Source organism: Toxotes jaculatrix, chromosome 14, assembly GCF_017976425.1.
Source record: "Toxotes jaculatrix isolate fToxJac2 chromosome 14, fToxJac2.pri, whole genome shotgun sequence".
NCBI lineage: Eukaryota > Metazoa > Chordata > Actinopteri > Toxotidae > Toxotes > Toxotes jaculatrix.
Genome location: NC_054407.1, coordinates 17,223,524 through 17,235,729, shown reverse-complemented (window position 1 = coordinate 17,235,729; position 12,206 = coordinate 17,223,524). Strand labels below are relative to the sequence as shown.

The 12,206-nt window shown below is 41.5% G+C and overlaps 1 protein-coding gene across 1 annotated transcript; it reads right to left on the bottom strand.

The window, feature by feature from the left end:
• Nucleotides 1-4,532: 4,532 nt before the first annotated feature.
• Nucleotides 4,533-10,710, bottom strand: gata6 (GATA binding protein 6). The gene is made up of 7 exons (XM_041055595.1): nucleotides 10,631-10,710; nucleotides 9,031-9,940; nucleotides 8,248-8,420; nucleotides 7,311-7,436; nucleotides 7,104-7,191; nucleotides 6,925-7,022; nucleotides 4,533-6,390 (listed from the first exon to the last, which is right to left on the bottom strand). The coding sequence occupies exons 2-7, from the start codon at nucleotides 9,878-9,880 to the stop codon at nucleotides 6,229-6,231; spliced, it is 1,497 nt and encodes a 498-aa protein (XP_040911529.1). The 5' UTR covers nucleotides 9,881-9,940; nucleotides 10,631-10,710; the 3' UTR covers nucleotides 4,533-6,228.
• Between the last annotated feature and the right edge of the window lie 1,496 nt (nucleotides 10,711-12,206).

Sequence of the window (12,206 nt, the reverse complement as noted above, 5' to 3'; positions counted from 1 at the left end):
TGTAAAAAAGAAAATGTCTGCAGGACTCAGCCTCAGGGAGAACTGCTTTGCTTAATTACCACCCAAACAGAGTAACTAGCACATCTAAATGTTGTTCCCTGATTCATATACACTCTTTAACAATATATGTGATTTTATGTGGCATTATGGATATACAGTGTGTACGGAAAGTATTCAGACTCCCTTAAAATTTTCACTCCTTGTTATATTGCAGCCATTTGCTAAAATCATTTAAGTTAATTTGTTTCCTCATTAATGTACACACAGCACCCCATATTGACAGAGAAACACGAAATTGTTGAAATTTTTTGCAGATTTTTTAAAAAAAGAAAAACTGAACTATCACACGGCCATAAGTATTCAGACCCTTTGCTCAGTATTTAGTAGAAGCACCCTTTTGAGCTAATACAGCCGTGAGCCTTTTTGGGAATGAAGCAACAAGTTTTTCACACCTGGATTTGGGGATCTTCTGCCATTCCTCCTTGCAGATCCTCTCCAGTTCTGTCAGGTTGGATGGTAAACATTGGTGGACAGCCATTTTCAGGTTTCTCCAGAGATGCTCAATTGGTTTTAAGTCAGGGCTCTGGCTGGGCCATTCAAGAACAGTCACAGAGTTGTCCTAAAGCCATTCCTTCGTTATTTTAGCTGTGTGCTTAGGGTCGTTGTCTTGTTGGAAGGTGAACCTTCGGCCCAGTCTGAGGTCCTGAGCACGCTGGAGAAGGTCTTTGTCCAGGATATCCCTGTACTTGGCCGCATTCATCTTTCCTTCGATTGCAACCAGTCGTCCTGTCCCTGCAGCTGAAAAGCACCCCCACAGCATGATGCTGCCACCACCATGCTTCACTGTTGGGACTGTATTGGACAGGTGATGAGCAGTGCCTGGTTTTCTCCACACATACCGCTTAGAATTAAGGCCTTCTTCTTCACCTTTCTCACCAAGGCTCTTCTCCCCCAGTTGTTCAGTTTGGCCGGACGGCCAGCTCTAGGAAGGGTTCTGGTCGTCCCAAGCGTCTTCCATTTAAGGATTATGGAGGCCACTGTGCTCTTAGGAACCTTAAGTGCAGCAGAAAGTTTTTGTAACCTTGGCCAGATCTGTGCCTTGCCACAATTCTGTCTGTGAGCTCTTCAGGCAGTTCCTTTGACCTCATGATTCTCATTTGCTCTGACATGCACTGTGAGCTGTAAGGTCTTATATAGACAGGTGTGTGGCCTTCCTAATCAAGTCCAATCAGTGTAATCAAACACAGCTGGACTCCAATGAAGGTGTAGAACCATCTCAAGGATGATCAGAAGAAATGGACAGCACCCGAGTTAAATATATGAGGGTCACAGCAAAGGGTCTGAATACTTATCGCCGTGTGATATTTCAGTTTTTCTTTTTTAATAAATCTGCAAAAATTTCAACCATTTCGTGTTTCTCTGTCAATATGGGGCGCTGTGTGTACATTAATGAAGGAAAAAAAATGAACTAGCAAATGACCGCAATATAACAGAGTGAAAAATTTAAGGGGGTCTGAATACTTTCCGTACCCACTGTATACTTGTGATGATAATCATGATCAGCAATTGAGAATCTGTCTATGGAAAGTAACCATGAAATAACCATCTTTTTGTGTTTGGTTAAACCATTACATTAAATACATGACAATCTGGATACTTTATCACACAGTGATGTCAAAAATATATATATATAAAAATGAGATATTGTCAGTTTTATCATTGACTGCAACATTGCCCTCTTGGCATTATATATTCAGAGATTTCAAATGGCTGGCCACTAGGGTCACATGGTATTCAGCATGTTGTCACATTGTCCTGTTAATATTAACAGCTGAATTTTATGAGAACAGCAATGAAACACGTCAACTATTTTAATATAAAAATGTCATCTGAAGCTATTTGTTTAATTTAACAAGTGAAAGAGTTAGAAGTAATTCAGCACATGACATTTTGAGTTTGACTGCTTTTTCCCATGATGTAGCTTCTGATTCACTTTCAGGTTAAAGGGCTGTAGCTTGTCAAGGAACTTTTCCTTTTTCATCATAACAAAGCTCTTTCCTTTCGTCTTTTCCTCCACTTTCAGCGTTCAATATTTCCTCCCATTAAGCCCCCATTCCTGACAACTTCCTGGCAATCCTTTGCAACACACTCACGTACGTGCACACACACACGCATACGCGGACGCGCTCACATTCATTCAGAGTCAGGCCAAGGACTTGTGTCCCACCCTGTGATTTTTACTCTTCTCCGTTGGAGGTGTCATTTGCTCCAACACCCAGCCTTCCCTGAACACACTCCCACTGTTACAGTGATAAGTAACACTGACTATACATAGCTGCAGTATATGATGTCATCTCTGCACTGTGTGTAGCCATTTCACTGTCATTTAGTTTTTTGACAGCAGTGATCTTGCTTACTTCTGTTTTATTATTAGAGAGAGAGGGGTTGAGTTTCTCATCATTGCTTATTAGGTTGAACTGAAGGTTCCCCTTGTGTGTAACAAACTTCCTGTGAGTAAGACTGTGAGAGTTCATGACGAGGGTGGAGGAGGTGCCTTTATTCTTTCCTATACGGTTGTGGCAATGTTTACTAGAGCTAACTGAGAGGGCAAATGCTCTGTAGACACAGCTTTGAAAGCATAGTTTAGCTTTCTATGAATCTGACAAGGCGAATAAATCACAGAATAATAATACAGAACAATAAAAGGTTTCTATGCACAAACACACTTTCCATTAGAGAGCTTTTGATGGTACTCCAGATCTTGAAAAGACTCCACAAGCAGCACAGCTATCATGTTTTCAAGTGTTTTTTTCTCCCAGAATGTGCCCCCGTGTCTGTCGAGGAAACCCAAAAGGGCTGAGTCAGAGATCCCATCTCTTCCGGAGGCAGGGCCAGCGGTGCTCTCCTTTGAAAGGCAACATGGAAAGATCAACAGGCATCTCCTGAGGGAGCCACTGGGCCATACTGTGCTGCTGCCCCATGGCCAAACAGCCCTGGGGCCCGCAGTCTGCTGCTGCTGTTGGGTTAGCTTGCATTGTTTACTTTGGGAGGACTTTCAACCCTGCACAGCCATCAAGATATCTGTATTCTCCCTCTTTTGTCTGTCTGCGTCTGTCTCGGCCGTCCTATCTCTTTTCCTCTTTTTCCAGCTTTTGATCACTTATTTTGGACAGAATTCCTATTCTGTTCCAAAGCTGCAACTCTGTGACAAACATCACGCATATCCCTTCTCCATCACCCTCACAGATAATAACTGTAAGCAACGCTTTGCATGAATGTGGTGGTTGATGTGACCCTCAGCTTTGTGAACATCTATCCAGATGAGAGTGCAGGGAGGATTTCTGTGCTGTTGTGTTTATATTTCCTCCCTCACAGCACCGTGGATACCAGTCAGACAGTGCCAAGGTAGGACCACATCATAAATTAAGAAACCTATAAATATTTGCTCGTGTTTTGAGTTTAACCCTAGTTTGCATTTACATATCTAAAGGCGGTTTTGTAATTTATCTGCTTGGAAGCTCGAGGACTCGATGCCGGTTGGTCTCGTGTACAAACTGGGTTTTATGTAACACCTAGGACAGAATGACCACATGCCAGACCTTTTCATTCGCCACTTGCCGTCACACCCCACACTAGTAGTGCTAACACTGAGAAAATAAAAGCGTGTGATGAACAGACTTTGGCTGAAACTAATTGCAGCAACTGTATCGTTCCAGTCAAATGTCAAAAAGTTTGATTTACTGCCAAAGTTTAAAAAAAAAATACATTTAAGTGCAATAACAGTATTCATGTCCAAACTGCGGATGTGGCTAGCACATTCCTCCACACTCAATAAACTCAACTAAATCAATATGTCAAAGAGCAGACAGATAACACTAAGCCTAGACATAAATCTTAACCATCTCTAAAAATCTTTTCATGTGGTATTACTCACAGGCCATATTCGCTTAAGTACAGTAAACATAGTGACAGGTACTTTGAGCTGCTGGTTCAAGAGGACACAGGAAAGTGGATTGTGCTTTGAGCCTTTGAGGGCTGGTTAAAAAAAGAAAAACTCTTAAGTAAAAAAGCTGTCAAGAAGAATAAGGGCTTGCTTTAATGAAACATAAGCAGAGTGTGGAAGCAAACCACCCAGAAAAACATTGAAAATGTTCGATTCGAGACATGATCGCTTGAAGTATTTAGGTTGGATATTTGTCTTTCTGAAAATGAAGCATGAATTTTATTTTTCATTGCATAGTGAAGTCCTTGCCTTGCATTAGCTGATCTTGATTTTTTTTTTCCCAAGCATGAAAAAAATCTGAGAAGCTATTCAGTTTTTCTTCAGCCTGCGAGAAATGGGGTGTTAAAGCATAGCTGTGATTGCCTCATGTAAAAGTATGCCTGAGTAATATTGATATTATGCAAGAACACGGTTCTTTCCAGAACTTCAAAACACTGATGATGCCCTTTCGTTGAAACATAGAATAACGGTAAATCACCAGAACAATTTATTGGGCTGAATTTTAAATAATTTCTTATAATGTTCCAGAAAAAAAAAAAAAAAAAAACACAACAAAAATAAAATGATGCTAAAATAAACATGATATTTCGAAAAAATAAATAAGTCCAGAAGAATGACATGCTCTTTTTGGATGAAGCAAGTTGTGAAAAGAAAAAAATTAGAGTAAAATTAAAGTAAAAACAAGAACTAACCCTCGTTACGCCAAGTTTCACATCTAGCTCATCAGCTCATTACCTTCAGGTTTCAGTCTCCCCATGGTTATTTGTAGCCTGAAATGGCATTTTGAGTCTCCACCCACACCATGAATGGAGGACTTGGAGACATAAAGGGTGAAGAATCAAACATTCCTCTCAAATTTCTTTTTTCTTTTCTGCATGCCACACATTCTGCTGTGAATTCAATTTTTTTTTGCCACAATGAGGCTGCACATAAAATATTATTTTGTAATAAAAACCGTTTGCTTCTTTATTTATTTTTCTGATTGTCCACTTTAACACCTTATCATGTTCAACTATTGGGCCGTTACACTCTTTTTAATCCGTACTGGGACTAGTCAAAGTCATCAAAGTAACGTGAATTTGTTCAGAGGTGACCTCACTCTCCACTTTGGTCTAATTTTGGTCTAAAAAAAATGATGCAACAGTACATGCTTGCATTGGGAAAGGTATACAGTTTATGTTGAGTCAGGTAATCCAGCCAAGAGTCTTCTTTTGCAGTTTATGTCTTGTAACATAAAGCTCAGTAGGCTCGCAGCTAATCTGGGTGTGCTTTGTTCAAACAAGCCATCCAACTGCTTTAAATGTAAAACAGCTTTTGTAGCCCTGCTTTAAGAGAAGTACCTTAAATGCTACCCAACAGCTGACAGCGTTTCAGTATCAAAAAATAGTCTGAAGGAGTTGATTATTTGCAATTTTCAGTAAATAATTAAACAAAAACACTAGATGACATAGTCATTTATACCCTGTTTAAACCAAGCTAGTTTCAGTCAAATACAGTAAGAGCTTTCAGTGGAAAACATGTGCAGGTTCAACACTACTCTACTACTAACAACAACCACTTATGAAGAAAAAAAAATTAGAAAAGAAGACATCAGAATGGTTTAACTTCTACTCTATATTGATATCTTTATTAACAATCATAGCCATGTTTTCAACAATGGAAGATTTATAAATATTTTCTTCTTTTGATTCATAAAAGTTGTCTTGGCACTTGTGGCATGATTCCAGTTGTGGAAAAAACAAAAAAAAAAATAAAATCTAAAGGTCCTTAAAGAGTATAGCACTTTCTGAAGCGCTGGTATCCGATCAGAGAGGAAATCCATTATGTACATGATGGCTTTCTTTTAAGAACTCAGATCTGGTTCGGTGCCATGGATGGGAGAGATGTCGAGTTCACGGCAGGTCCAGACACTATCCACAGCAGGCCACCTGATTGATGATCTGGCCTGGCGTTTCCCTTTATTTTATTTTAATTTTTTTTTGTTTGTTTTTCGTTTTTCTTTTTTTTAAGGCAACACGATCCCCACACCAATCTGGAAAGAAATCCCAGATATTCCAATCTTGCAGCGTGACCTAAGGTGGTCTCACCCTTCTTTGCACCCTGTCCGACTCTTCTTGCATCAGCTGCGAGGAAAGAACCAAAGACTGCCCCCGAATACTTCCACACTACATAGCATCCAGACAGAAGGGGCCAGGGATTGCTGTCCTCCCAAAAGATTTAGATGTTCAAGCTAAAGCCATGGGGCACCAGGGTTCACCCCTCACTGAAGCTACATCTGATGGCTGGGTCAAGCCCACGCTGGTGTACAGGCTGTCCTGTGCCGGGTACTTCACCGCTGAGCCCGAGCCTGTTCCCTCCCCCGAGCTGGACAGCACAGACGAACTGACCTGCAACATCAAAGCAAAAAAAAAAAAAAAAAAAACTATCATTAGCTTGAGTGTGTTTTTAAAAAGTAGCTGTTCTGTGTATAAAGTAAGCCCACATTTGGACTGTGATTCACTTTTGGCTTTGGGACTCAGATGCCATTTGCATTACACAACTGGGAGAAAAAAAAAAAGAACCAGATCATGAGAAATGTGAAGCTCATTTTACTGTAATATTATGGTGACATATTGGTTACCAGCAGTCATCACCACAAAGCATCAGTCAGCCAGCATGTGACCACTTTACCTAAACACCTGCTGTAGCAAAGGCTGCAGTGTTTTCATTACAAAATATTCAACCCTGAGGATGCATCATGGTGTTTTCAAATTATTAACACCCATAGTTTTTATTTCAGGTTTTATTTAAAAAAGATTAAAAAAACTCTTGTACCAGTTCATAGCTGCATCCCATTATAATTCATGTGATGCTTTGAATTAAAATGAAGCACAAGAAATTTAATATAAAAAATTTAAAATAAAAAAAAGTAGAAGTCTTACCCCTGACACCTGTCCAGAGGGAGAGCTGGTTTTTGAGCAATCTTCGGAATTGGATGAAGAGGTGGATGTGGGAGTCATAGAGATAGAGCTGTTATTTCCTACAAAACACAAATTACGTTGTTATGATGGTATTTTAAAAAGCAATGAACGCAGGGCAACGAGATTCATCAGTAACTTACCAGAGGATCCCTTTGTTTTATTCAGTGTTTTCGGTTTTCTTTTTCTTGTCTGAATTCCCTCTTTCTTCATGGCGAGCGGCCGAGGTACCTGCAGATTGGATGATTTTTGGAAACCGTTTATTATATTTGATTCGCAATGAGCTAGTTAATCCAATGAAGGTGGTTAATCGCTTTTTTTTAAAAAGATGAAATCAAATCTTAACTCACCCCGTGTAATTTTGTGTAGAGCCCACATGCGTTACACACCGGCTCTCCCTCGGCATTTCTGCGCCACAAAGTCGTCGTGCTGGTTTGACAATTAGCGCAGGACAAGCCGATTCTTCTGGACGTTGACTGGTGATAGAAACACAGCATTTAAAAAAAAACATTATTATGATTATCATTTCAAATAAGAAATTAATTTTCACGGATTTGTCGAGTCGAAATGATTTGGGCGTCAAATAAAAAAAAGTTTTTAAAGTGAAAGCCACACTCCACTAATTGAATTACAATTCGGCCAGTCACACCCTATTTCCTAACAATAATAAAGGTCCTGTTATGATCTCCATTTAAATAGCTTTTACGCACTGCTTTTTTCAGGATGTTGATTTTCAAAGAGTCCATACGTGACATTTGATTTCCTTGTAAAAACTGTGCGTAATATGCTTTGCGTAATGGCACCAGGAAAGAATTTGCCCCCGTGTCGCCTATTTAGATTAAATTACTCAACAGAAGCACTGAATAGGGTGTGTGACAGATTAAGTGCCTGATTAATTAGGCTAACAAATGTCCTCTGTGTATAGGCGGTTTCCGTTAAAACCAAATTATGAGAAATTTTCTAAGAGACCTCTTCTTCCAAACCTGCATCAACTTAACACCTATGATTGTTGACTTTAAATTAATACTATTAGTTAATGTGCTAAACGATGTCATCAACTTACTCATTCTATGTCAAATGTACGTCTTACGTATTTTGCAAGCAGATTTCAGTCCGTTTTATCACAGACAAAATTTATCGGATTAAAATCAAATCTGAACTAAAGGCTTGATATATCGCCCAAAGGTAGAGCATTACATACTACGAATATCATTGGGCGATAACCTCCAGCCATTGTTTGAGACAATTAGGCAGGAAATTGAGCGGATAAGTGGTCCCCCTGCTTACCGTCCGTTTCTGTGGTTTAATTAATGGCCTGCTCAGCCCATTCATTTTGCTGTACAGGCCGCAGGCGTTACAGAGAAAGTGGCCCGTGCCGTCGCGCCTCCAGAGCGGCGTGGAGATGGAGCCACAGTTGACGCACTCTCTGCTCTCCCCCATGTCGTCGAGAATATCTGAAACTAAAAAGAAAAGATTTAAATCAACAAAAAGCACAACTTTTGTGAGTGGAAATCTGTTTTTTCTTTTCTTATTTGTGAAAGAATTTGCGTTTCTCGTACAATGAAAACAGGTCAGGTGGAGAAAATCAAATCACATCCACTGATTTCCTGTAGTAAAACAATTATTTATAGGGAACAGATTGCATCATTACATCAAAATGAAGACTTATAAATCCTAAACGCTTTCAGCTTATTTTCACTGTTGTGAAAATGTTTTATGATTAAACGTGTTTTGGCCAGCCGTAGGTCTGCGCACAGAAATAGGCCTAATTTTTCTTGAAGGAATGAGACACACACGGTCCCTCAGGCCAAATCCAGCACGATTTTCATCAGAGAAAGAATATTTTTGTGGTACTTTATTAAACATTTTTTGGGGGTAAATTCTTTTTTGATATGTTGAGCTTTGGCCTCTGCAGGGAGATCAGTCTCTGTTACCAAAGCGCACTAAAGACACTTCAGCAGCTGCATTTCTGATTAAAGGACTTTTTATTGTTATTTTTTTTATCCCAGACACTGAGAATGAAAACTGTTCTATCACTCCCCCTCTCTACACTTTGCATTTTTTTCTTACCTCCGTTTGGTCCTCTGATCAGGGGCGCGCCTCTACTCTGCAAGGTGTGCAGCATCGTGTTATCGAAAGGTCCCCCGGTCCAAGGCGAGGGCAGCTGGGAGAGCTGCGGTGCAACATAAGGAGAGTATGGACTCGGATAGGTCCCACTGAGGGGCCGGGAGAGGCCGTACTGGTCTCTGTTGCTCACATTCAGCGTGTTACTGTAGCCGGTGTCTCTCGGCGTCCCGTTATTCATGGGCGGACTTGGAGGATAGTGGAACCGGCTGGCGGTGTGCGGGCTCCCGGTGCTGTATGAAGGGCTCTCCGGGGTGGACTGCGACCAGACCGAGTGGCTGGACACGGCGTGGCTGGGCTGCGCAGAGCCACTGGCCTGCAGATAAGAAAGGCTGGGTATCATGGGGCCCACCCGGGAGCTAGGCACGTACACGGGAGAGTTGGGGTTGGAGTGCATATAACCACCGGAGGAGGAATCATATCCAGTCTGGCTTTGGGCTGCGGCGATGGCCAGTGTTTGATACATGTCGGTGGGGTCCACCAGCAAGCTCGCCTTGTGCGCTCCGCTGGAGAGGACGAGTTTGCTGCCCTGGTCTAAATCCGTAAACAGCGGGATGTCCTCGGTAGTGGTCAGGGTGTTGTTATGGTGTCCGAAGTGAACGTAGGAGTGTAGTGATCTGCCGTCGGAGCGGCGGTGCCCCAGTGCGTCAAGCTCGCTCGGAGGTGTCCTCAGCTCATCCGAGGTGGGGCCGTCCCTCCTGCTGTCACCGGGCAGGTAGGTCTGCTCAGCCGGTGACCCTGGGCTGCTGGATACTTCTCGCTTGACCATGGACCAGCTGTTTTCGCCCAGGTCCATCCAGGAGCACTTTCCATACACCGTTAGGGGTTAATAAAATTGGTCAGGGAGATTTCTACCCTGTAAAAAACGAGTGGAAACAGTTAATTAACTCCTGTGAAGTTCTGGACAACTGAATTCAGAATCAGTCCCAAAAACGTCTGGATAGAAACTCGCCGATGCTGTGGAAAACCGTAAATCCATCTCTGACACACAGCCTGTTTTCATCTTTAGAAGAGTCGCCACAATAAAAAAAAAAAAGAAACAAAAACAAAATAACAAACAAAAACAAAATGAAACTGTGAAACTGAAAATTAATTTCACGGCATGTTCACCAACCCTGTATCATCCCTTACTCCAATACAACACATCCAGTAAACTGTGACTGCCATACTCCTATCAAGAGCTCTTAATAAGAGCCATGGATCCATCCGCGTCAAATCCCTGTCCTCCCACACACAAACACACGCACACACATCCACACAAGTACACACATACACACACACACACACACACACACACACACATAACAGATAGGAAACAAAACGCAATATGTCTTCACAGCAAAAGAGATAACCGTTTGATAAGACCCAAAACAGATAAGAGCCGAGAGGCAGGCCGGAGCGATAAAACGATACCCCGAAATGATGAGCTCGGACCTTCTGCGCTCGCCGCCTCTCCGCCAGAGATTTAAAGCAGCTGTTTGCCACGAACGAGAAAAGACAGTCAGAGGTGAAAAAGAGGAGACATTAGTCGCTTTTCGCCACGTACCTGCTAGATGTATGCCATAGGTCGCACTCAAAAGTTCCTAATAAGTGAGCCGCTGCTTCTCCTGGAAGTAATGGGAAACGTTAGCGCGGTGTGACGAGTGTTTATGAGAGGAGGCGCTTCTGGTGGCCGCGGCAGCAGGAGGCGGACCAATCATGTGGAGTGTGAGCTGCTGGAAACACGATGGGGGTGCCAGCCTATGAAGTCCTCCAATCAATCACACGGGAGAAACAGAAAGAAAGAGACCTCATCACGTCTGAATCGCGCAATAAGGTGTAAATGCAATCATGCATCCGACAGTTCTGCACACTTTTGCTTTTTTTTTTTTTTTAAATTTGGACAAAGATGCAGCTCCGCCTCCTCTTCGAGACTCTGCTCTATGATTTATTAGATGTTTTTTCCAGATCACTTGCTAACAACAATTCTCCTGAGTTTAAATATATGCGCGGTCTAAAGTTCAACATCATACATTTCTGACAGATTTAAATTTTTGATTTATTTTCTGTTATCGTTCTGATTTATAGCCGTGATTTAAAATCGTTTCTGACATGTACTACAATTTTATTTAGATTTTTTTTTCAGTGCTTCAACGTTATCCTACTAAATACTTCTACTTTACTACAATTTAAAGGGTTTAAATGTTGTACTTTTTTTTTTTTTTTTTTTACTCCACAGCATTTATCTGACAGTTGGTTACAATTGGTAATTGACATAAAAATCACATGACCGGCTAGTGGGACATGACAAATTGCTAAATGTGTTTAGTTTAGTTCCAGCGCAGCTACTTCCAGTCCTGTGGGAAAATATATATGTGCTTTTTTTTAAGGTAAAATATCAGATTGTTTTCACCACTAATGGCTGATAAGTCCACCTAATATTGGACTGTTCCGACAAAAAATATGTCTAAACAATTTAAGATTAATTTTGATTTATCTCTGTAGACTGAACTCATAATTAGACCATCAACTTTGCAGTATTGCATGGATATGGATCATTATATAGATGCGTTTAAGAATATTAATCACTTTCTAATACAATATATTTTCTCAAAACATGATGCAAAATAAATAAATGTAATCGCTGGGGTTTCTTCAGGGCCCTGGTGCCTTGAAGTCTCGATTTGGAGGCGAACGCCCTCCCTCTTTGTTTATTCTCGATATTCAGCGCAGCGATGGATAAATCTCCTCCTAATTAGTTTATTTAAGTCAGACGCTTTGGTTGAGGATTAAATGGCTTCATCAGTGTGGAAGCACAAACTCTCAGCACGTCTCTCCGCTGCCGCCGTGAACGGCTTCGCTTTGAACCGCGATGATTCGCTCAGGGCCGAATATACACAGCGCTGAGTGAAGTGATCAAAAGTGCCGAGGTGTCAATTGAATCATTCACTCATTCAGCGGCTCTTCTCGTGCGTGTTCACAGAGGTTAACAAACAGTTCCCGGTTCATCACACTCGCGACCATTCAGCACGTATTTGTGTCTGTTTACATTTTGTCTGGATGGGAGATAGCTGAGCACTAAAGGCTGAATTTACGGCTAATATCACCATTACTGCGACCACTGCTGCTGCTACACGGCAGAC

Bases quoted from the DNA above. Each gene is read 5' to 3' on its own strand.
- gata6 (XM_041055595.1), bottom strand. From the start codon at position 9,880: ATGGACCTGGGCGAAAACAGCTGGTCCATGGTCAAGCGAGAAGTATCC. The intron at 7,437-8,247 runs GTAAGCAGGGGG...TTCTATCACCAG, and splicing joins TTAAACCACAGAAACGGACG to TCAACGTCCAGAAGAATCGG. The intron at 7,192-7,310 runs GTGAGTTAAGAT...TCCAATCTGCAG, and splicing joins TCTACACAAAATTACACGGG to GTACCTCGGCCGCTCGCCAT.